Here is a 25,726-nt window from a genome sequence, read left to right as displayed (position 1 = left end):
AACTAGCATTAAGTTTTAATTTATTATCAAAAATGTAGATTTAAAATATTAATTGAAAGCATATTTTTGTTTTTAAATACAGAAGTATAAAATTTAGAATGTTAATATTATACCTGCGTTAAAAAAAATTATACCTGCGTCATGGAAAATTTAAAATTTTCACAAAATAAAGGTTTGTTGTTGATTATTTCATTTTCTTCTAGTTTAGTGCATTTAAAAATTTCTTGTAACTAAGAAAATTAAAATGTGTTCACTAGACCCATAATTTCTTATTTTTATAAAAATAAGAGAAATAAAATTAAATAAATTGGAAAAAATAAAAAGAATCTTATGAAAAAAAATTACATAAATGGATCATTCATAACAAAATATAATGCATATTGAAGATTACAAGATGAAATTAAAAAAATACATAATGTTCAAAAATATAAATTTTGGGATGTTAACTGACAAAAAAATATATAGTATATTTGACTTGTAAAATTTAGATATCTCAGAATCTGCATAAAAACCTTAATTAAACTTTAAAATTTATTTTGTGAGATGACTAATAATTACACTCAAGTATGCCATGTCACTTCTCTGTGACCTTGGAGACAGGTGCCAAAAAATCTCTTCTTTTAATTGAGCATATTACCACACAGCCATAACCAGTATGCTCTTTTACAGGATTTAAATTTTATAATGCCAGAATCAGTTAGTGGGAATAGATAAATTTTATCATGAAAGTATGAAATATTAAATCAATCCTACCTCAAGAATAATTGCATTCAATTTTGTTAGTTAAAAATATGAAACAAAAAAATAAAGAAATTATGAATGGTCACGATTCCTAATTTAGAAGAACACATATCTTTGGATAAAGCACACATTATTCTGAGTGTTCAATATATTTTGAACATGTAACTCCAAAAAGACAATATCATCAATACTAAAATTTATGAACAGTAAAGGTACTGAGGAAAGCCTTTAGTTTGGTACCACAACAAATACTGAAGCCTCTAATTTCATTGTTTGAAAATGCTTTAAATCCTAAAACAAGCAGAGATTTATTAATCAAATTTTCTTTTAGGAAAGTTACGGTTATCCTTGATTGTCTGATTTCGGACTTACTTTCTTTAGTGGTACAATAGAAAAATGTTTTAGAAGGTTTCTTAGTTGTTGAATACAATCAAATAGATTGTAGTTCAGCAATAAATAGATTAGTTGAGCGCTGACCAAATATATCTATAAATTATATGCCATGTTGTACTAATAGGTGAATATCCCCAAGAGCTTGGAAGCAGAAATCTTGGAAACATCTTTCATGTGAAATGGTTCACAATGGTAAATCAAATTTTATGTTTATACATTCTGCTATTGGATTCAAACCCACAATTGAAAAACTAAGTGAATTTTTTTATGAAAGTTTATGCTCTCTAATAACTTACCATAAGATGTTATCAAAGAATATTTAGGTTTCACAGCAGTTTCATAAAACAATACAATGTTTCAAGTACTTAGAAGATGAACTTAAGATATTGTCAATCAGCTCAACAGAGAAAAGCTTTTATAATATACTCCAAAATTTTCTTTTTGTGCATATTTTTTAATTTAACAAAAAAGTTTAAAAGCAAGAAAGTGTCTTCAAACTACCATAAGTTAATTTTTAGGTCAGGAACTATATAAAACTTGTTAATTGGCAATCTACAATAGTGATGAAAAAAGAGTAAAAGTAACAAAAAGAACTATTCGATGAAATAGATCTTAGCAATATAAAAGAAAAAAAAAATCATTCACATCAACAAGTTGTAAAAATAATTGTAAAATAAATTACAGAAACTTTTAAGATTTATTTTACAATTATTTCTTAACACATTTCAGATTTCAAATAATGAGATGGGTTTTTTTTCCCCTATCAAGATTTCTGGATAGAAAATCAACCTAATATTTAATACAGAATATAATTTCACATCTGTAATTAGAATAGTCTGGGAATTAAAGCAGGAAAACATTTTGCAGTCTATAAAGATAAATTTATAATATTCTTGAACATTGAATAATATTTGTAATCTATTTTTATAGCAAAATAATTTTTAATTAAAAATTTTATTTTGTTTTAGTTTTCTTATTCCAAAAAAAAGTTTACTTCCATAAAAAAAAAAAAAAAAGAGTCTACTGAATATTTTGATATTGAAATAATTTTTATTTGCATAGTAGCAAGAAAGTAGACTAGGAGCAAATGAAACTGTCTACAATAGATCTTTAAAAAAAAATCAATACTTTTCCTGGTAACGTGGTTATCTAAATTTTTCATTGCACAGATATAAATTTTTTTTTTTACTGTAAATTAACATTCTTAACTTTACATTTCTGTACTTGGGAAACAAAATTTTGCTTTCCATTAATATTTTTTTTTAAATTGAAAATCTACATTTTTAACAAAAAGATTCAAACTTCAGATCCATTCTGGAAAATTTATACATTTTTCCAATTTTACTAAAAAAAATTTATATAGATATGTGACCATACTGAAAATTTTTTATTGAATTCAAAATTTGAATTAAGAAAGAATTTTCACTGTATACCTTAGTGTATACACATTACATGTTATCTTTGGTAGATGCTCCATTTTGTTTTCCCAAATGTAAATAAAACTTTTATTTCCATTGCATCAGAATTCAACTCTGACTTGTGTAATATTCATGAGTAATGAACAAATAGGTTAATGATATAAAAATAATTATATACTTAATGATAAATAATTTTAATAATAAATATTAGTTAAAAACACTTAACCACAATAATAGTTTTATGGTTAGAAGTTTTGAATTAATGCTGTAATGTTTATTTTTGATCCTTTCATGAATAAACCAAATTAATTGTGGAAGAATAATTTTTTTAAAAATGCAAAAAATTAGTTAAAAATTTATCTTTTTTATATATAATATACTGAATATAAAAATATCAAATCTAAAATAAAAAATTCTTTTTGAAACCTTAAAAAAGCCTTTTTTGATCAAAAGATAAACAAGGACGTTAAATTCTACAAAGAAATCTAATTTTTATATATCTAATATGTTGAATAAAAATTCACACAATTTACAAACATTCGAAGACATAAAAAGAATAAACTGCTGTTGGCAAATCTTCCTAAAATATTCACACAAATAATTTACTTGCAGAAAGAACACTGACAACTTGAATTTTATTAAAGCAGCAAGTAATTCATTTACAAAACATTATTATTAAAAAAAAATGAATATACAAATTAAATGATTAAGTTAAAAAGCATATACATATTTTTTTAAATATTGGCTTCCTACCAGGGAATTTTTCTTCCTTTGTTTGTAAACAAACACCCCCTGTAGCTTTCATCCGCTTTGGAAAGAACTGTTAGCATTCCATTAACACTAGCTTCTGCAGTAAGAGGAGCTTGCTCACCACCCATATCAGTTTTCACCCATCCAGGATGTAGTGCCATTACAAATATGTTTGAAGCTTTCAATTCCATTGCAGCTGATTTTGTTACCATATTTAAGGCTGCCTGAAATAGATTTTTAATTAAAACTTTCAAAGAAATCTGCACAATTAATAATGCTGAAATCCTGAAGTTTATTTGTCTTTATTAAAATTTGACACACATCTTATTACTTTTAAAAACTTAAAAAGCTTTAAAATGATAATGCATACTTAAAACTAACATAAACAGATAGGAATTTATAAATAGAAAAAATACTGTTACACAGTAATTTTAAAAGTTTTCTATATATAGAAATATTTACTTAGTAATACTTTTTACTTTTACTTACTTTACTTTAGTTAACTTTACTTTACTTAGTAATACTTTTTTTTTACTTACTTTTTACTTACTTTAATTATTACTTAAAAGTTTTCTATATAGAAATATTTACTTAGAGGGAAAAAAAATTGCCCATACTTTACTTAATCTGTAAGACATGTAACCACCAGTGGTATTTTCTTCTATGGAACCTAAATGGGCAGATATATTCAATACAACAGATTTCCCAACTTTCATAGGCAGAGCATTTTCATCAGCCTTTTTTAATAAAAGTAAAAGAGCCTAGAATGAAAAATTAAGTAATTCACAAAAACAGTTTTAAAAAATTATACATTTTCATTAAAATTTGTGTTGAAAAATGACTATAAATATATCAAGATTTACTGTATGCATATCAAAATTTATGCATACAAATAAATCTTTTAAAAAAGTATCAAATAAAATATTCAGCAAGTGGGAAAATATTTATTCTTTCTCATAACTCTTGCCTAAATTTTTCTCATAAAAATAATATGCATTTACTTTATATAATTCTTGTTATATGCAACTGTTGCTAAATTGTGAATTTCATTTAAAGGAAAGTTTTTTTATGTACAGTGAAGATAAGTATGAATTTAAAAAATGAAATTAGCATGAGTACAAAGATTATAAAAAAGTAAAATTTTAAAACTATATTTTCCTTCAAAAGAAAATTACATTTTATTAAAAAATAGTTGTACAAAGTAGAAATTAATATAATAAAAATAACGTTAATAATAAATTAATAATATATTTACTATGAAAACATCAAATATTATAGAATTTTTTTCATAAATTTTCATTTCTTGTGTACTTCATCAAATAAACAGAGAAACTATAATCAATACGGAAAAAAATGAGAATGATTTCCTAAATTGATTTCCAACTTCACTGTATTGGTACATCGATATTTCTTATAATTTTCTATTTCTTACAATGTGATTCATCAACTTCTATAATTTTGTCTACTAAGTATGCAGTTATCTTTACAATGAAATTAAAAAAGCACAACAAAATTACATTTTGCTATATTCATTTTTGATATCACTATCAGTATGAATCCTGATCATTCTATAATAAAAATTTTCCCAATATTGTTTAAAGAAATAGAAGCATAATAAAAATGAAAAACATCATAGAAAATTAAAATCTTATTTCTTTGAATGATAAATTTCATGAAATGCTTTAAAATCCCAAGTTAAAAGTTACTATGTGAAATAAATAATCTGAAAAAGGATTATCAATTATATTTCCACAACTAAACAACTTGAAACACTATTGTACAATAATTTTGAAAGAGCTTTCTAATATTAATATTTAGAAGGTATAATTAATTGTTTTAACATGCAAGAAAAAAAATTTCCCATACTGATCAATGGCTGATTTAGGAATTATACGATCATAATATGATACAAGACCTCTCCTTTAATAAATTAGCCAATTTAGTTTCACATTTCAATGCATTTTTAATTTAAAATCATATTAATGAAGGTTAATTTTTTTATTTTAATAAATTAATGAAAATGTACAATCTTATTTATTTATTTATTACAATTTATAAATGAAAGGTATTATTAGCATTTGTGCAGAATATTATTTAAGCAGAGAGTGTTTATAAAATCTGAAATAGCAACTTGACTCTAGATAGCAACAGATAGGAACCTGACTCTTTACATTTAAAAAGATCTTTATAATACCTTTATAGATTGTATAGACTTATTACCTCTAATTATAATGGGTTTTGTTACATAATGGCATTATTATTGTTAATACATCAGTGGAGATTGCAAGTGTAAGTTAAAATCATGTGTAATATTTAGCAATTCTAGTTCAGCGTGGTTTATTAATTTTTAAATGTCATCTACAATCAAACTCTTTAGTTAGATAGATACTATTTTACAATAAAATAATTATCAAATCATAAAAGCATTTTAAAATTTAAAAAAATTATTTTATTAATCTAAAAATAATATTTAAAAATATTATTTTTTTAATCTAAAAATAATATTTATTGAATCAATAAATTGTTGTAACAAATTTGAATTAATTCAATAAATACAATTATATATTTTTTTGTTTCAGGAAAATAATATTTAGTTCCTATGTAATACTTATATTATTTATTAGGCTTTCTTTAGGTTTATAGGGTACAGGAAAATATTTTGAGCAGAACATAAATATTTTTCTGTCAGTCAATAAAATATAATTTTTAAGCTATGTTAATTATGATTTTAGCTTATTTAGAAAAAATATGAATCTTTCACATTTTTTTATAATTAATATTTTTTTGACTCTTCAATATTAATTAAATAAAAAAATAGAGAAAAAAATTGAATACTTTTATTATCAGTTGGATTTTTTTTCCCCATAAAATAAAGCATAAATTTTACTCACTGTAAAAATAAATTTAATATAATAATGAAAGAAAATTACTATTTTTTTTCTAAATATATTTTGTTAATGTCTTTTAAAAAATTTCCCTCAATTAATTTCCATTTGTTACAAAATATGCCTCTTATCTATCAATATTGATAAATACTTTCTTTTCCCATTCCCCCCCCCCATCACTGGAAAAATGTACAAAATGATATAATAGACCTGCTGTATGAAAGTGAGAAATTTCATATTATAATAGTTAATATGGTTAAATGATTGGTGGTGAAATAATAAGTATATTGTGAATTCACCTTTATTTCATCTCTAAACTTTATCATGCATGTTCATAGATTTATTTTTCCATATAGATAACGATGAGAATTTTGTTTTAGAAGTACTCTTTGGCAGCTTTACCTCAAATTATCCTTGATTTTTTTCCCATGCAGTAATTTATACAAAATGAATCAAAATAAAAATTTTAATCTGCTATCATAAATTTCAAATTATCATGTGAGAACATTTTCAGTTTGCAATATAAATTTTGGTTTTGGAGAGTTGAGGCTTTTAAACTCCATTTGGCCACATGAAATGATATATGAATCAGATAGAGTATTTGGAAAATAGAGAAAAGATCTTTAACCGTAATCTTTCTGTTAAAATATTTTGAATAATATAATTAGGCTTGAAAGTAGAAGGTTGTAATTCAGAATCCTAATTCAAATGTTTTGTATTTGGAATATTTCTGAAAAGAATATCTGTATGTGGAAAAAGTTTTTCAACATCACAGCTCCCATTACCAAAATAGCATAATAAAATCCAATATTTCCCATAATTTTAGATTGCTTTCTTGATATTAATAAGGTAGAGTAAATGACTCTTGCAATAATGTATATTTCAATCAATAAATTTGGTACCAGTAAGGTTGAAACGAAAATTAATGAAAGCATTTTAATCTTTTAATCAGATAAAACAAATGCCATAAGGAAACAAATATCTAAAATTATTTTTGGAGACTAAATGACTTTTTTTCTATCATATTGCCTTGCGTTGTGTTAACTTGTTTTATTCAGAAGCCCTAAAATGGGAAGATTTAAAAAATTTTGAGGTTATGACTTATATAACTTTTCTATTTATACTTCATATATCAGAAATAAATTTTTCAAAGGAAAAATATAATCAACTGAATTAATTTATTCATAAGATGTCTAAATATTTTATTTATAGTAAAAATAAATATTCATATTTTATGAAAAAAATTATTTACTGTTTTGTTTTATTAAGACCTTAGAGCAATAACTTCAGCAGAAAATACATATAAGAATCTTAAGGTTCTACCAATAATTATTATTTTGTAGTTACTGAATTGTACTTACTTGAGTAAATAACAAAGGTGCAACTGTGTTTAATTCGAAAGTACCAATAATACTTTTATACTTTACAGAAGTTAAGGTATCCTTTAGCATCATTCCTGCATTATTAATAAGAAGATTAACACCTCCAGTTTCTGTTTCCCTCTGAATATTTGAAACAACTTCTTTATATCCATCAAAGTTTGTCATGTCTGAAAGAATAGTCAAAATTTTGTTTCAATTCTATACTTACAGTTTTAATTTTTTTTTAAAATCCACTTTGATTAAATAAGACAAAAAAAAATCATACCAGCTTTTAAAATGGTAATATTGGTACAAGCACTAGCTAAATTTTGAAGTTTCTGCAAAAAAGAAAACGGGTTTTTGATTCGTAACAACAATAATAATAATAAAAGAAATTCATTTCCAATAAATATAATATATTTAAAAGTATCTTCTAGATTTCGGAAGTAAACTTTCATATTATAAGCTAATTAACTAACCTCCGCTCCTTGAGGATTGCGACATAATGCAAAAATTTTTGGATTTTTATTAAATTTGGCTAATTGTTTTACGAATTCTAATCCTAAACCTCTGCTTGCTCCAGTGACTACAATATTCGCCATTTCTAAAGTTTAATTTAATTCCGAAGGAAAATTTCGAAGATTAAATATTTCTAAAAGAAAGGGAGCCTTGAATGATTGAAAAACTGGATTAAAAGTAACACAAAATATTATCCCTTGACTGCAGTAGAGTATCGGAATACAGATCCAAATTCTATTACATAACAAAACTTAAACCAAGTGCCGTAGCAGACAATATTTACAGTTTATAGTTGCCAACTATGTTAAGACAAATAATGCAAATATTTAATTTCAGAAATATGAGATTGTATTTAAAATTAAATAAACAATAGAATTTCTAGTTTATCAGCTCAAAAAATAATAAAAATAAACATGTTTTTTAAATGCATATATCCTCATTATTTAAATATCTTGTCGATTGAAATACTCTTCAAAGATAACTTAGTTGCTATGACAACAGAAACACGCAAAAGTCTTGCGAAATGTGTTTTGAATTGTATAACGCTGGTGATTTTTTAATAAACGCTAAATTAGAATATATGAAATGTAGCTTTCAAAGTATTTCAAAAATATATTAGAGTTAGTTTGTATCATTCGTAAGAAGACAGTGAAGTGAACATTTTTTCCCCCCCGAAAATGAAGTTTCAAAAATAGGTTATACCGAAAATGATTGTTTTGCCTGTATGAATATTTTTCTTTTTATGGAAAAAGAACAACTAATATCTATTACTAAAGTGAGGCTTATGTATAAAGTAGAACTATTAATGATTAAGTTGAACTATTATTATTTTAATTAAGTAATTTTTTTAGCATGGAAATAATAAAATTAGTTGGGATCAAAATGCAATTGGAAGAAATATTAATTACATGTTAGATCTGGATAATTCCCTCTTGATATAGTATGTACTCTTTTAATTTACATTTAGTAAAGATCATAAATATAAATTTTAGGATTACAATTTTATTATAAAAGGGTTCTTTAAATTTTTCTTTTGTGCATAGCTATGGAAGAAAGAAGACAAAGTAGAGGCGAAGTTGTGGATGCTGGTCCAGGATATGCATATATGATATATGTTTTGATGGAAAGCTTATTAGATAAGCTTAAACTTTTGAATTATGATACAGAATTTTCCCAAGAATTCAAAATGAAAAATATTAACAGGTATTATATATCTGAAATGAAATCTTTTTATGAATTTTTCTGATTAGTATTCCATGAGTTATTTGCTTAATTGGCAAATATGTGTAAAAAAAAAAAAAAAATAGAAGTCTTCTTTGTCGCTTGTTTTCTGCTCTTGTAAAAGCATCTCTGGAATATTATCTATTTTTTTAATTTCTTTGTTTGCATATATTTTTCAACTTTTTTTTTAGCTTTTCCTTGCACATGATACAATTTTGGTTTTATTTATTTTAACAATGCAAATGTTAATTATCAATATAAGAAAGGTATATTTTGTACATTTAAAGGATTTGTATCTATTCTACTAAGGAGAAAGTCTATATAAAAATTATTTAAAGTAAATAATTTTTCAGAAATAACATGTTGTAAAATTAAATTAAAAGTAATGGAGTAATGAATTGTGATGCAATGTAATATTTCTACATAGTAAAAGTAGAAATTGTATTATTTAAGCTATATTTTCTTAAGAATTATCAGTTTATCAAGATAATAATCATTTCGGTACCTCTGGACCTTATTATTGAATATATATATTATTTACAATATTTTAGTTTAAATAAAACTCAATAAATAAATAAATGAAATAAGGAAAAAAAAATTAATTTGCATTTTTTTTATAGATTTTAATTTATGTTATATCTTAATTTTCTCTAAAAACAAGGAGATTTTTGAGGTATTAAAATGCTGCAGATTTTAATTATATTTATAAGAACACCCATGATTCTAATGGTTGCAAATAATAATAATAAATAAATATCCAGACATTGTATTTTTACTTTTACAGGCAGGGTGATTTATTTTCTAAACCACTTATATCAAAGTATTTAATGCATGATAGTTCATTTTTTTTATATTTATAAAAATAAAACTATATTTTTAATGTACGATGGTTTATTTTGTAAACCAAATAATAAAAACTTGCTGTATATGTCAGATATTTTCCAAAAAAGTCATTTTTGGCACATCAGCTAGGAAGATCCACTAGAAAGTGTGCTAAATTCACTAGATGAAGATTGTAACATGAAAAAATATGTGACGCTTACTGAGTGGATCGATTCAATTGTCTAAGTGCATGTATGCTTGGGGCAAATGTCCAAACAAATTAACAAACAAACAAAAAATATACTTTCAATTATTCCATACCAAATGCTACTTGAGAATAATATTTTAATATATTTTTTAAATAATCCTTTATTAAAATGACACCATTTTAAATTATTTATTATTGTTACAGCTCAGTATTTTAATTCATAATTATTATTAAATATGAAAGTGATAATTTGATACAGTTAAAAACATTTATTATTATTTATTAAAATGTTAAAGCATGGTGATACTAAATTTGTACCATTCCTTAAAAAAAAAAAAAAAAAAATTAGTTTTTGCACAGGTTTTAAATATTATATTAAAGACTGTTTTAGAATATAAAATAATGTTTCTTTTAAATATAACAAATTTTTAATTTGTGCCTAGCAAGGGAATAATTTTTTGCATAAATTCTTATGCTTTAGAGAATTAATATTATGATATTATGGGACTTAACTTTATTAGAATATTTCATATATGTTATCAACAAAAGAGGTGAAAGCTATTAAAATAACATGGTTTTGATGTATCACAATCTAATGTGTAAAAATGTTTCCTTGAAGAAATCATAAACATTAAATTATATATAAAAGATATAATTGAAAATAAATGCAATTAATATCCCTAGTGAACTATCTAGTCATCAAAAGCAACTAACTGCAAACAATGTGCATGGTTGAATTATTGAGTTTCATTTTGATTTTTCAGGCATTATTTTGCTTTACAAACAAACCCTGGTGAGCAGTTTTTTATGTTTTCTTCTTTGGCAGCTTGGTTGATTCGAAAGTGTGGTGTGAAATTTGATACTCCTCAAGAGGTAAAGAAAGCAATTTATTATGTTGGAATATTATTAAATAATATTTATGTTTTTTTTTTTAAATTTTTAGCTAGTTTTGTTTACTATTTTTATTTTTATATACATTCATGTTAGAAAATTTACTATACCAATTTAATTAAAATTTCTATTATAATACTCAATACGTTTTTCAAGTGAATCTCATTTATAAAATTGAATAGTATATTTTTAATGCAATGATCTTTGTTCTTGATTTTCATAGTACTTTCAGTCTTTTATATGACCTTATATGGTATTAAAATATCCAATTGATGCATGCCATGCATTTAATATGAGTATTGATAATATTTGAGTAAAATATCCAATTGATGCATTGAATCTGAGTATTGAGTATGCCATGAAATACATGTAAAATGTACAATATTTAAATGTAAACACACACACACACATATGTACGTACGTATGAAAGGTATACTTAAAGGTATGAAACAAACCAAAAACTTGATCAGCTCAAACTTTTAAAGTTTAAATTGTAGTAATTAGAAAAAAATTTAAACATAGAGTATGTGAATTATAGTTATTTAAACATAGAGTAAGTGAAACATAGAGTAAGAATTTGCTGCACTGCTTTTTGGCTTCAGCATGTGGAAAAATTAGAACCCACACACAAAAAGAGTTAAAGTTTAAATGAAGCCTGATTTCAAGTGATTAGAAAATAATTATTCTTAGAACACTGATAAATTAAAATTATGAAACACATATGCATACACAATATAAGATTTTGAATAATTATTAACATCAAATAAGTTTATATATAACTAAGTTATTGGGTAGGTTAAAATTGGCACATTTGAAATTACTTTGTTTTAATTATGTACTAAAGCCAAAAGAAAATTATGAGTAATGATTAATTGATTGTATTCAAAGCATAATTTTATAGAATTAGTGTGAAATTTTAATTTTATTCTTGGATTTAAGGATCATATTTGCAGTTCTCTTTTATTACTGTTCTATTTTATCTGTTTTTATAAATTTTTTAAATTCCACTCAGCTGATTTTAATGTCTTTTAAAATTTATATGTTGATATAATCACTTTCTGATCTAAGTCAATTTTATATTTCGTTCAGTAATTGTAAAGTGTATGTTGTCTAAATTAAGATTTTATAGCAAATAGAAAAAAAAAGAAATTATAATTTTTAAAAAAAGTCTAATTATACTGATATTTTACTTTTACAGTCTGATGACCCTAATGGAACTATAGCAAGTATTTTGGAGCAAGTGAAACAAATGGAAAGTTTTTTTATAAACTTTTTTTAAGTATTTTGTTCAAACATTAATATTTTGTTTAATCTGTGTATGTAATTTTATTTACAGGGTGTTGCTGTTGACTTTCCACCCAGTAAACTGAAGCAGGGTTGGGGTGAGCAAGTGATTTTCGTATTATCACGATTAGCTGACCAAGCTCTAAAAAGGCAAAGTTTCAGTTGGAAGAGGTAAATAATTTGCAATTTGTATCATGAAAATTTATTCAAAAACTTGTTACATTAATGCTTAAAAAAATGTTAACTAAACAAATTTTAATGGGTTTTTTTTAAATATTTATTTTTTCTAATCTCGATTTCATTGATTCATTTTCTAAAATAATAATATATTTTCTATGACATGTTTATTTTCTCTTTATATTTATTAAAATTAATATTCAAATATTTATTAAAATTGCTTGCAAGATTTTCTATCCCATATTCTCTAGAATTATTGGTTTTTTTTTTTTTTTTGTTTGTTTTTTCATTAAATAGACCGGAAATTGCTTTCAGATTTCTATAATTTATTAAATGTACTAACATAAACCTACTTTTTTTATGAGAACTATAATAAAATATGTATTTTTGTCTTATATGTATTTGTTTTATATTCTTTTCAGGCCTATAATTTTGCCAGAAGATGATGATGGGAATGATGCAGTTTTAGATGCTGATGATTCGGAAGTTACCTTAGAAAAAATTGAAGAAGAAATGATTGCTGTATGTGTGCACTAAATTTAAAGGATATTTGTTAATATTAATATTAAAAAAACTTTAAATATTACCATACATACATCTCCATTAAATATCACATATGCATTGCCATAGAATATCTAAATAATGAAGGATAACTTATGATCTTTAAATTATATTAATTGACTTAGGCATTTAAGAAAATTTAATTTCATAGCTAAAAATAGATCTTTGATTTGAGAGGATATATGACTTTTATGAAGTAATTTTTTAAAAAACCATTTAAAGTAGTAGTTAGAAATTAAAGCTACTAACTTTAAAACACCAATAAACTCTTGGTTATAATCTGTAAAGAAAAAAAAAAAATAACTGTAAAGAAAAAATTTGAAATGAATTTTAAAGTTCTTTATAGTTGAAGAGAGTTTTTTTAATAAGTTTTATGAAATTATGATTATCATCATTCTCATATGTTATATAAAACATAGAGATGTGCATGATATAACTCGTAAGCTTATTGCACCTTTGAATAAAAACTTGAATAAAAGTTAATTATGTGTATTTTTTCAATAAAGTTTTTGCATGAAGGATAAACAAAAATTCATATTTCTTCATAGTTTGTATTCTATTTTATCATTGGCTCCCATGCTAATTCTTTATTTCACTACTTAAATTCTTAAATAAGGAATGTAATATAAATATGATTAAATCAACTTAAATTTGCTTTTCAGGAAATAATATGTAATAAATTTGTTTTCAATTTATTATCACACATGATTTATTGATGCAATTTTTTGATGCTTGTATTCAAGTTTTTACTCATAGTTTTTTTTTTTTTTTTTTTTTCATTATACCATTTACGTGTAACTTCCATTATTATAAAATCATTGTTGTCATGTTAAAAATCAAATTATTTTGATGAAAGTGTAATAAAAATAAAAATTAAGTGTGTTATTATTTGCTAAGTATCTTCATGATATCATATTTCATTTATATTTTTGTGCTAAAAAATACAAAATTTGTTATATGCAATTACTTCTGAGATGTATTTTATGATTCTTATAATATGAAAGATATGATTATTCAAATGCTCACTAACATTTATATTTCAAATTAAAAAATAAGTTTTCAAAAGTAAGATGTCACATTTTATAATTTTTGTTTAAAAAAATTGTTTATGTTTCTGAAACATTGAAGTAATATATTTTAGGAAATTGCTTCCAAATGACAATAATATGCTTGCTGACCATGAAATTTAAAAGTAATCCTAAAGAAACATTATTCTTGTAATAACATACTTTTGTACTCAGAATTAATACAGGGCATAGAATTAATATTTATTCTCAATTTACTATGCTGTTATTTAAATTGTAGATATTAACTTTGAAGCAAATTTATTTTTACTTCAGCTAACAACTAACAGAGAAATAAGTTAGTATAAGTGAGTAATCCTTCAACTTTCCATATAAATGTTTCATAAAAGTCATTTCCAGCATAATAATTTTTAAAATGAACTTATATGATTAGCAACTGCTAGTGCAAAATTTATTTTGTCTTGTGATTATTATTTAATTGTAAAGTCTGCTCTATCACATGTTAATGTTTTTTTTTTCCCCCCAAATAGGAAGCATTTGAAGATGAGGACTCTGAAGATGAGGGTGAAATTTTGGATTTAGAAGCTTTGAGAAATTTATCCATTGCAAAACAGGTAGAAATTTGTGTTATTTCTCCAAACGCCCTTTGATATTAAAAAGTTTTTTTTTAAAGGACTGAAATAAATTATGCTTTTTGTTATCAGTTCTGTAAAATTTATTATAATAATTATGTTTGAAATGGACATTGATTTATTGTAGGGAAATTTATTAATATTCCTGTAGATTCATCACCTTAATAAAAGAGAACATAATAAAAAAGTGCTATACATTGTGTTAAGTTAAATGTGTTAAATGACATGTGAAATGTGTATCTCCTATTTTGATAACATAATGCTGTTTTAATTTGGCAAGACTAATTGTATACAAAATAGTTTTCATTTTATTATAATAATACCAAACAGTACTTTAGTTCTATAGTTTTATTTTAAACATAGTTTTATTAATTATTATTAATAATGGGTTTTTCAAGTTTTCTTTTTCAAAGAAGTATTTCATTTCTTGTTATTATAAGTAATGCATGAATAAACTAGAATCAATATTCATTTGCAAATACAAAAAAAAAAAAAAAAATCTTTTATATCTATTATAACCTTGTATAATGGATCCATAAAAATTTCAGATTTCAGGAAATATTGTTAAAGTTCAGATCTTCATTATCCACTTTGGAGTTATTTATTTCCTTCAGTTTATAGAAGCCTGCAAAAAAGTCTGTTACATCATTTCTGGAATTTTCATCATTGTTGATGGCAATTTTTGAGCTATCATGTTTTATTTGAGTTATGATCTCCCTTCACCTTGGTTTCTGACTACTTTATGCTTAATTGCTAATGCTGCTAGGTATGGCTATGAAACTTGTTGACTATTTTGCAGGTGCAAAATGCAGAAAAGTTTAAATTTTCTAAAATATATCTTAGTTATTTTAGTCAAGTTCTTGAAGTGAAACAAAATGAAATTAACTTAAAAGAAACCCAGAAACCTTTTTTAGGCAGTTTTATTAGTTCCACATCCTTCAGTTTTCCTTTAATGAAATGAAAACTTTTCTGTTCACTCTACATAAATTTTAAAGATGAAAAATGGTGAAAGAAAAAAAATATATATATCGATAAGATAATATGATAATCTTTCAAAAAGCTTGTGTATATGTTTTTTTTTTATTGGAAAACATTCTTACAAAATACGCAGTTCATTTTTGATTTTATGCAGCAATTCAAAGAAACGAAGTCTGATAAGTGCATTAATTAAAATAAAAATTTCTTTTAATTATAAGAGTTTGAAGAATGTTGAAAAATGCTTATTATATATAATAAATATCAACTGGATAAATTCTATTCTACATACAAAAATGTATAATATTTTTTTTTTTTTTTTCCATTTGCTAAATGTACCAAATAGAAAACTCTCATTGCTCTTGTAAATCCTCTATCAAATGTAAAATTCACGTTTTAATCATTAGGAAACAACAAAGATATATCATGCAATTTGTATAATGTCCTCTACATTTAGAAGAAATATTATTACATTCTGCTATTAAATTAAGAATTCTGAAAACACAAATAAGAAAACTTTGGAATCAAATAGAATAATCAAAAGTAAATTTTACATGGACTGATTGTTCTTCTGTAAATTCTCTCCTCAAAACAATATTTAAGTAAATTATTATTATTATTTACTATATTGGAAATTTCAAATAATTTAAGAAATGTTTGGAAGTGAAGCAGAATGATGAAAAGCAAATTCTACCTTATTGATTGTTGTGCAATTCATTTTCTCTCCTACCATAGAAAATCCAAATAAATAACTTTTCATTTGAATTTGTAATTATTTATCTTTTTGACATTTGCAATATGTTAACAAGAAACATTCAATTTTATGCAGGACAAAGGAGAAAAAAATAAACCTGATGAAGTTATGGAGTCTAATATTGATGCAATGGAATGGAAATTAGAAGTGGAACGAGTCATGCACCATTTGAAAGTTACTGTGAGAAATGATTCTAGGGTAAGAAACAGAAATTTATTGTATATCCTTAAATTTATTTTCCTGATTCAGTATCTTTTTGTTTTGATTTCATTGTTTGTTTTTCTTATTATTATTTCAACTAGCCTGAAAGATATTAAACTAATTGAAGTTAAAGCTAAACTAATATTTATATGTTTGTTTCCATCTTTCTGAAAATCATATTTTAATGTTAATATTGGTTCATATATAATTTGTTTATTTGTTGTTCAATGCACAGTTTTTTCTGGTATTTATAATTATGCAATATTGATATTTTTTAAAAACATTTTTTATTTTAATTTTCTTTAAAATTATGTGAATGAATATATAAAATGTTAGTAGTTAATTTAGTCTTTATTAGTTAGTACTTATTTAGTCTTTTCATTTAAAAAATCAATTACGCTTATTGTATTTCTGAAGTCTTTATATTTTCAAAGATAAATGGTATGAATATGGACATGTAATATTTTTTTTTCTTTTTCTTTTTTTTTTAGAGTGAAAGATATTTCTTTATTTTTGTTTTGCATTGCTATGTTTATCATTGGTATATTGCTAAAAATGGCAACATCAAAAGAAGATGAAAAATGAATTAATAAACTTTTGTTGTTTTAAAATGTCACTTTTGTAAGAAGAAAAAATAAGCACCTATATCATTACATTATCAGCATGTAATATATACTGAAAAAATATTGATGCACATAAATTTTTCTGTTACATAAATTGCATAGATTTCAAACAGAGCACATTGATTCCTTTTTTTTTATATTACTTAGTCACTTTTAATAGTTCATTTTTAGTAATAACCACTAGATTATTCATTGCTTTCCATGGTCAAATTGTTATTTAAAAAAGTAAAAGAAGTTTTAAAATGCAAATACAAGCACAAAAAATAATAATAAATGGACTAATTTTTTAGAAGAAAGATAATCAACAAACTTATAAATTATTGTTTATTAAGTCATGATTGTATATGTAGAATTCTATGAATAAAACTTATTCAAAAGCAGTTCTGCATTGATTTTTTTCCTACCATTTTATGGTCACTTGCAAAATTTGTTTATCTACAGCTGCCATACAACCAAATTTCACTGGTGATTGAGAACTTATTGTGATCAGATTTTTCAGTATATTTTAGATTAATCAGTTTGTTACTTCTTAGTTGTTTATTACTACTTAATCCTTATTAACTTACTTATATACACAATAGTCACAACTTTTGTATATGATTTTATTTATTTCTTAACAGGATTGGCGTAGTCATTTAGATCAAATTCGTCAACATCGGAAGAATATTGATGAAACAATGTCAATGACAAAAACACAGCTGGACAAACTATATACTGACATTAGCCGTTCGCTGGAAAAAATTGGAAGCCGGGAAAAATACCTTAATAATCAGTTAGAACAACTAGTTTTGGAATATCGTACGGCTCAAGATCAACTTTCTCAAGTCAGGGAACAATACAAGTCAATCAGTGGAGGAGTCACTGAGCGATCTCGCATCTTATCACAGGTTTGCTATTTTTCTTTATGTTATATATGCACCATTTATGTTTGATTTTTAAAAAAATTGTAATTTTTTTTAAAAAGTTATTTTTTGGAACAGTATAGGCCGCGGTGGTCTAGTGGTAAGGTCTTGGCTTCGGCAGCGGAGGATTTCAGGTTCGAGACCCGATTCCACCAAAGAACCGTCGTATAAGCAGGTCTGGTGCACGTTAAATCCGTCGGGGCCAAACATCACCCCGCTGGTGTGGAGTGGAAGCTAGGAGGGGTGGGGGGCAACTCAATTGTCGTCCTCTTCTTTTGACCTCTGTTCAGAATTACGAAGTCCATCCCCAAATAACCCTAGCGTTGCTTTAAAACGGGACGTTAATATAACTGAACTGAACTTTTGAACAGTATTTATGTGCCAATTTGAAGTAAATTAATTTTCTAATATGATGCTGTACATAGAACATATAATAAACTTATGGCCATCTTTAGTGGAACACTAGAGCTGGAGGGGAGAGGTGGGAGAGAAAATACCAAAGAGAGAAATTCTTCCCAAATACTTACATACATCAAAGCACTTAATTTCAAGCTACATACATAAAAATACATACCTACAAATGATAAATAAATAAGAAGATGAGTAGCATGAGATAATATGGCAATCACACTTGATTTTTAGACTGAGAAATTAACAAGTAAGAAGGCCTCCCTGCATGTCATGATATGAAATCAGACCTCTTCTCCTCTCCCTTCTCTTTGGAGTTTGTATGACTGTGATGATTTATCAATGACAATTTACTGTTGGAAATTTCCATCTAGTTCCTTGCTTATGCTTCTCATCATGTGGCATATTTTCTTTTATAGCAATTTTAATAAATTTTAGAGTGAAATTATTTACTATAAAAGAAGGACTAATATCATATAATTTGTAGATAACTGAAGAGCTTGATCAAGTGAAACAAGAAATGGATGAAAGAGGATCAAATATGACTGACGGAAGTAAGTATATGATAAAATTAAATATATAATATTCTACTAAAGTTCGCATTGTGTTGTCTAGCTATTGTATATGTAATACTAGAATACAAAGTAAGCCAAACATCGAAGGATTTGGTTACTCAAAGTCTCCAATGAGTCCAAAAATTTGGTATTTACATAATTTTGTTTACATATTAATTTTGCTAACATAAGTATTTTCTATTATATTTATATACTTAATAATATACTTCCAAGTACTTCGATTTTTATATGTTTATGTTTCTTAACGAAATAGAAATCAGCTTGAAATGATGACTGTACTTTATTAAATTCTATATGTATTTTAAAATTTCGTGAAGCCACCTTTTATTAAATATCAGCCGATAAATGGCTGAATCAAGCATAATTTAACACTAAACCTGCCACGAACAGGGCATATGACTTTTGTTGAACTTTTTGTTAAAAGTTATTGGAAATAATATTATCATTCTGCTATTTGAATTTACTATTATGCCCTCTCTTGTTATTATTTTTATCAAGAAATTAATGTTATCTATCTTATCTGCTGCAATGAGTCATTTGACCTGTATAAATATTCATGTTACATACATATTTGTATGAACGATTGTGTGCCAAAGTACTAGATTGCACATTTTTTATAAGTTTGAAGAAAAATATTTGTAAGTTTCAAAAAAAAAAAAAAAATGTGGAGAAAGTGTTGTTGTGGAAAATGCATCACCACAGATAATTATTTTATGGGCAGATTATTAGTTGCAAAATTACTGCAAAAGAAAATCACTATTGTTAGAACTATCCACGTAAATAAAAAAGAAATACCAAAATTTGACAAGCAGATGAAAGATATTATTGTATATTTTTCATCAAAATTAAATTGTAGTACTTTGCGTACTATTTACTAAAGTAAACCAAGAAAAAAAGTGCTTTACTAAGCTCAAAGCATAAAACTGCGAACATAAAAAAAAAGAAAAAGTGATCAATGTATACTTGAAACTATCAGTTTCTACAACAGCACGAAATTCGGTGTAGATATGACAGATCAGATGGCAAGAAAGTACTTAATGAAATCGAAATTGCGACGATGGCCTTTGCATTTTTTTTTCCCAGTATACTTTTTTTGGCTGGAATAAATGAATGGTGTTGTACAAAGAAAGAGTTGGAGAAAATATTACAATGTACCAATTTTTCTTCAAATTGATTCAAGAACTTGTTAAAGAATATCAACATTTTCAACAAAATGATATCCAGGACATTTCTGCTACTTCAAATCTGAAATCATGTGTTCTCTTTCAATTTAGGTAATAAAGAAGCTGTTATTGTTTATTTTGAAAAATATTTTATTCATGCACTGTATCGAACTAAAAAGTATATTTTTGCTATACTTCTTGAAATACATAAATTTTTAAACAAAGGTCCTTTATAGTAGAAATTAGTATATGTAAAATGTTGGTAGGTTTAATGTTAATATTCATGGCTCCCTTAATAAAGTATTTTAACTGCGAATTGTGATAGATTTTTAAAATGTTTTTATTGTAGTCTTTTGTTTATTATGCTTATTGTATACATCTATCCTTAATGGAGGCATATAATGCAACTGTCCTTGTTGTCAATTATCTAATTACATGCTGTCAGTGCTGATTTTATTTTCCTATTTTGCATAAAAATATGCTTTTGATTCCAAATATGTTACATTGTTGCAACATATTTTAAATGTAACAGCATGTTAACCAAGTTAGAGCATGCTGATAAAAACCATTACAAAGCAGCAACTTAATCATTTATTTGCTAGCTATATTTCTTATTATACTTAATCTCTTAGAGAGCTCATTTTTTTACAGATTCCGTAAAAAATTTGATGGAAAAAAAGAATGAAAAATATATTTGCCTGAAAAACATAAAAAAATAAATAAGATTTTTATTCCTTATTTTTAAACAATATTAGAGAAGGACATAGTTAATATTTGTATTTACAATGCATTAATTGTTACAAATTATGCACAAAATATTTTTAAAATGTTATTACGTTAGAAAAAATTGGACTACTACAGGAGTTTTTTTTTTTTTTTTTTTTTTTTTTGTATAATGATATTCTCAAAATTTATTTGTAAAACTTTGTATAATTTTTAATCAACTATGATTCTAATCGAAATTGAAAAAATCCTTCCAAGCTGTCCATTCCCATCCTCTAAAGTAAATTGTGTTTAATTTGATACTTATAGGCTGAACAGTTTTTCCCTATAGACCATCCTTACAGTAGAAATTTTAGCATATCAGCCAAGTAATTTATTAGAAAACTTGTAAAATATCTGTTTAAATGATCTGGTTGATGATTATCAGTAAATATCTAACACATATTACTTAAGATGGTTTATTTTTACTTTTAATATTGGAGGAAGTACCTAATAAATTTCTTTTGTTTATATTTTTATATAATTGTTTAATATTGAATGGATTTTAAATAATGATGTTTGGAATATTATTCATTAGCTTTTCATATCACTTTCATAAAAATATAAAAATTCTCTTGCAATTCACTGAATTATCTTGTTTATTGAATGGATATAAATTTAATATTTATCTGTATTTCATGGTATATATTTTTAAAATTTTTTAGAGCCACTAGTGAATATCAGGAAAGCTTTATCAAAACTAAAGGTTGAACTAAGCCAGATGGATGTACGAATAGGAGTTGCTTCTCATACGTTGTTACAAGCTAAACTGAAGGAGAAAGGAAATTTACAAAGAGCTATCAATAATCCACCCATCTTGAACAATTTTACAACAATATTCTGAAGAAAAAAACACTAAATATATTTGCAATGAACTCACTGGATCTATAACAATGTACATTGACTTCTGTATCTTTATAAACTTTTGTTATTTAGAGTATGAAATAAACACATGGAAGATTTAATATTTAATCCTTTGAGGATTATTTAAGGATTGTTATAATCTAATCAAAATAATATTAGTCTGTTTCTGTATTATTTGTAAATATTTATATCAGAGTGTTTTGAATTCAGAACTATATTTAGGAACATTTTTACCTTTGTTAAATTTAGCAAAAATATTTTTAACTGAAATCACTTGTTTTTGTCTATAAATAAAGACAAAGTTGTTGAACATTGTATAATGAATGTTTTTAGTTAAGATATGTTAACAAATATTTCTATTATATGATATTATAATAAATTATCCACAGAAAGGTTTATCATTTTAAAAATCACATTTAATATGGATTTTATTCAATTTGTCCTTTTTTAATGCTTGAAACTTTCCTGATCTATGAACAAAAATTAACATACTTGCTTATTATATGATTCTAATTTGCTTCATTTTGTAAAATTATATCATTTGCTTTTATATAAAAAAAATTTCAATTTTGTTTTCATTTTTGGAATATATCTAACAGCCAGTTTTACTTCATATTATTTAGTTCTGAAATCCATTAAGTAATATTTTATTAATTATTCATTTCTTAAATAATTAATGGTATATTATTTAAAAAAGAAACAAAAGGTTTTCTGAGAAGTTCTTAAAACCTTTTTTTTGTGTGTGTGTGTGTGTGATTTAGCAATTTTTTACAAACAAATTAAGAGTTATTTGTAATAATAGCTACAAGTATACTTTTTTACATAGTCTTCTGTTTGCATGATTTAAACTGAGAGCAACTTTTTTTTTTCTTGTTCCGTCCATTTAAATGAATGTGCTATGCCTTCAATAAAATTTCATGATTAAATTATATGTGCCTTTGAAAATTTTGTGTTATGTTTACTTTTCTCCAGAGTGAAAGATTATGTGTTTCACATTTTTTAAATCTTTATTCTAAAATTTATTTAAAATAAACAAGTTAAAATCTTTTAAAAATATTTTAACTTTATTGAGCTATAAGCTGTTAATTCATAAGTGGAATACTGTATTAGTTAGTATCTTACTTTTAGGAGAGTTAACTTTTTTACCTATAATTTTTAATTTTGTGGATAAAAATGAGTAAACCCATTTTCATTGTAATTTGGGAATAAAAGTTTTTTTAACAATGGCCATAAGAGTCTTAGATTTATAGTGAAATGTTTTTAGACAATGAATTTAGCCTTTCATTTCTTGCCTTAAATTAATACACTAAGCTACAATAAATATTATAAATATTTTATGATTTTTTTTTTATCTGAATATTTGTCAAAATAGTGTTTTACATCTGGTTGTCTTCCTTCATAAATTCTTTATTTTTTTCTGTGGACTGATTAATTGGTTTGATATGGCTACTAATAAATATCATCTTCATATCATTTATATAATATTGCTACTAGTCATCAACAAATTAAACAGATTTCTTCAAATTCCATGGTTGTTGTTGTTTTTTAAATTTTTATCAAAATTATTTGAAACAAGCAATAGTTATGCAAAATGAAAATTATTTTGGTTGATGCTATTAAATTATTGGAATCTCTGTTTAATTTTCTTTTTATCACCATCCAAATGGCTATCTGAATGCTTATTTTTATGATTAATCTTATCTGTCAGAAAATGGAAAAGTTAATATTAAGTGCAAAATTGTTGTTTCTAATGGCACTTGTCATAGACAAGCCCACTGACTTTAGAAGTCAGTGATTTTAAGCCAAGGGTGCGTATTTTGTTTTTTAAGTAGCGTCATCTGGGGCCAAGAGTGTGACTTAGCTACAGACACGTATCAAAGCTTTTTACGGGGCAGACCTCATTCATGCATTTCATTCATTTATACACAGATCGTAATTTAGATCTGAATCAGAGAATGATCACCCCTGATCCAGTACCCCCAGTGGCATTACTCTCGCCATGGAGGACTTTGTGACCACGACAGATTTATGTGTGCACCAGCCACCACACACACGAAGAGTCTTCGCCCGGCGGGGTTCGAACTCGCAACCCAAAGGACGCGAATCCAACGTCCAATGAACCAAGCTATCCCGGCCCTTAAAAAAATGATCTAAACGTTAATTTGCATGTCTGCCTACATCATATTGCATCAATATTTTGTAATCTTTATTTACACTAAAGCAAAAAAGAAAATTCTCCTGATCAATAGAAGAATAATTTAATCCAGAAAAAAAAATAAAGCTCGTTTGATTGATTGTTGTGGTTGTGAGATTATTTTAACCAAAGGAAAGTAATTTTGCCACAGTCACATTATCATTAAAATGTTTGTACAGACAAAAAAAGAAAAAAAAAACAAAGATAAATATTTAAGAAAATTATTCTGTATACCTGATTTTTAAAAAAACGCACTTATTATTTTCCATAAAAGCTTTAAAAACAGAATAAAAAGAAACTGGACTTTTTTAAAACTGTGCCTAAGTTAAATACTTCTAAAATAAATATTAATTTAAAAAATGCTTTTTAAATATATGAGTCTGCTTACCAATAATTTTTGATAACTAAAATACATAAACCGTCCCAATTTAGTCAATTTAATCCAATTTTGGAACTATGTATGAACTATTTTGGGATAGTTCTCTTAATTTTGACAAAACATGATTGTTATTATTAACATTCAAAATCTTAGATGACATCTGAGCCAATGGCCATACACTCTAAACTTCTACGTTACACTAACGTGAGGAACTTGTGAACCAAATCAGAAAATTTCATTTGTATCAGGCTTTTATACATTGCAAATATTCGGTGAAATTGGATCAATATTGCTATCCTCTGACAGCGAAGCTAGAATCTTCCATCAGGCAGCGAGTAACATGACATTCGAGGCAGAGTAAAAATGTTACGTTTTCCAAATTGTCATACTTAATAAAGGTTTAAGGTGCTTAGTACATGATATTACATTTTTGTTAATTGATCATATTAACTTTAAAAAGTTACTAAAGCACTTTTGTTTTCATAAGATTAGCACTCAGAACAACTATACTTTCCCTCTTTCTTCTCCAGTCTCACGCCACTAGTCAAAGCTATCAATATCTATTTCAAATCAAAACAAATAAATAAGAATAAACATTCAAAACTTATACAGAATGCTACAATCTATTTTTAATGTCAAATATTGTATTCTGCATTTAAAAGAAAAAAGTTTTCATTAATTTTACAACTGAGCAACAAATTTGATAAGTACCTATAATGAAATGTTTTAATAAACATATTTTGAAAATTTGTTAAAAAATTTTTGTAAACTATATTTACATTGTGAATGAAATTCGAATGAAGGTTTAAAGTTAAATTACTATATTTCTATCTATTATTTTTATATAAATTAGTATATATTTCCTATTGCTGAGTTTACTGAATGGGAAAGAGATGAAAACACCCAGGAAAATATTTGTCAACACATGAAAGTTTCATGGAATTATCTATAAAATTGACGGAGATATGTACGATTAAAATTCACCTATATATCCTCCCGAATTTTAATCAATATATCAGTATCAATTTTAATATCCTG

At 25.0% G+C, this 25,726-nt stretch overlaps 2 protein-coding genes across 2 annotated transcripts; one reads left to right on the top strand and one right to left on the bottom strand.

Moving 5' to 3' along the window:
* Window positions 1-3,168: 3,168 nt before the first annotated feature.
* Window positions 3,169-8,343, bottom strand: LOC129966520 (C-factor-like). Its single transcript, XM_056080955.1, has 5 exons — window positions 8,028-8,343; window positions 7,835-7,886; window positions 7,549-7,736; window positions 3,920-4,063; window positions 3,169-3,526 (listed from the first exon to the last, which is right to left on the bottom strand). Exons 1-5 carry the CDS (start codon window positions 8,148-8,150, stop codon window positions 3,302-3,304), a joined length of 732 nt encoding a protein of 243 aa, XP_055936930.1. The 5' UTR covers window positions 8,151-8,343; the 3' UTR covers window positions 3,169-3,301.
* A 236-nt stretch (window positions 8,344-8,579) lies between these two features.
* On the top strand, window positions 8,580-22,446 carry LOC129966986 (intraflagellar transport protein 57 homolog). The gene is made up of 11 exons (XM_056081610.1): window positions 8,580-9,007; window positions 9,111-9,270; window positions 11,083-11,191; window positions 12,408-12,462; window positions 12,547-12,664; window positions 13,093-13,192; window positions 14,787-14,870; window positions 16,693-16,815; window positions 18,062-18,328; window positions 19,239-19,305; window positions 21,917-22,446. The coding sequence occupies exons 2-11, from the start codon at window positions 9,113-9,115 to the stop codon at window positions 22,093-22,095; spliced, it is 1,260 nt and encodes a 419-aa protein (XP_055937585.1). The 5' UTR covers window positions 8,580-9,007; window positions 9,111-9,112; the 3' UTR covers window positions 22,096-22,446.
* Window positions 22,447-25,726: the final 3,280 nt, after the last annotated feature.

The sequence above is a fragment of the Argiope bruennichi genome, chromosome 4 (genome assembly GCF_947563725.1).
Source record: "Argiope bruennichi chromosome 4, qqArgBrue1.1, whole genome shotgun sequence".
NCBI classification, from domain to species: domain Eukaryota; kingdom Metazoa; phylum Arthropoda; class Arachnida; order Araneae; family Araneidae; genus Argiope; species Argiope bruennichi.
Note: the sequence above shows the minus strand (reverse complement) of the source record. Positions and strands in the feature narration are given on the sequence as shown.

Coding starts and splice junctions, on each gene's coding strand:
- LOC129966520 (XM_056080955.1), bottom strand. CDS start 8,150: ATGGCGAATATTGTAGTCACTGGAGCAAGCAGAGGTTTAGGATTAGAA. Junction 4,064..7,548: donor CACCTTTGTTATTTACTCAA/GTAAGTACAATT, acceptor TTTTCATTCTAG/GCTCTTTTACTTTTATTAAA. Junction 3,527..3,919: donor TGTCTTACAGATTAAGTAAA/GTATGGGCAATT, acceptor AATCTATTTCAG/GCAGCCTTAAATATGGTAAC.
- LOC129966986 (XM_056081610.1), top strand. CDS start 9,113: ATGGAAGAAAGAAGACAAAGTAGAGGCGAAGTTGTGGATGCTGGTCCA. Junction 14,871..16,692: donor ATTTATCCATTGCAAAACAG/GTAGAAATTTGT, acceptor AATTTTATGCAG/GACAAAGGAGAAAAAAATAA. Junction 18,329..19,238: donor GATCTCGCATCTTATCACAG/GTTTGCTATTTT, acceptor TATAATTTGTAG/ATAACTGAAGAGCTTGATCA.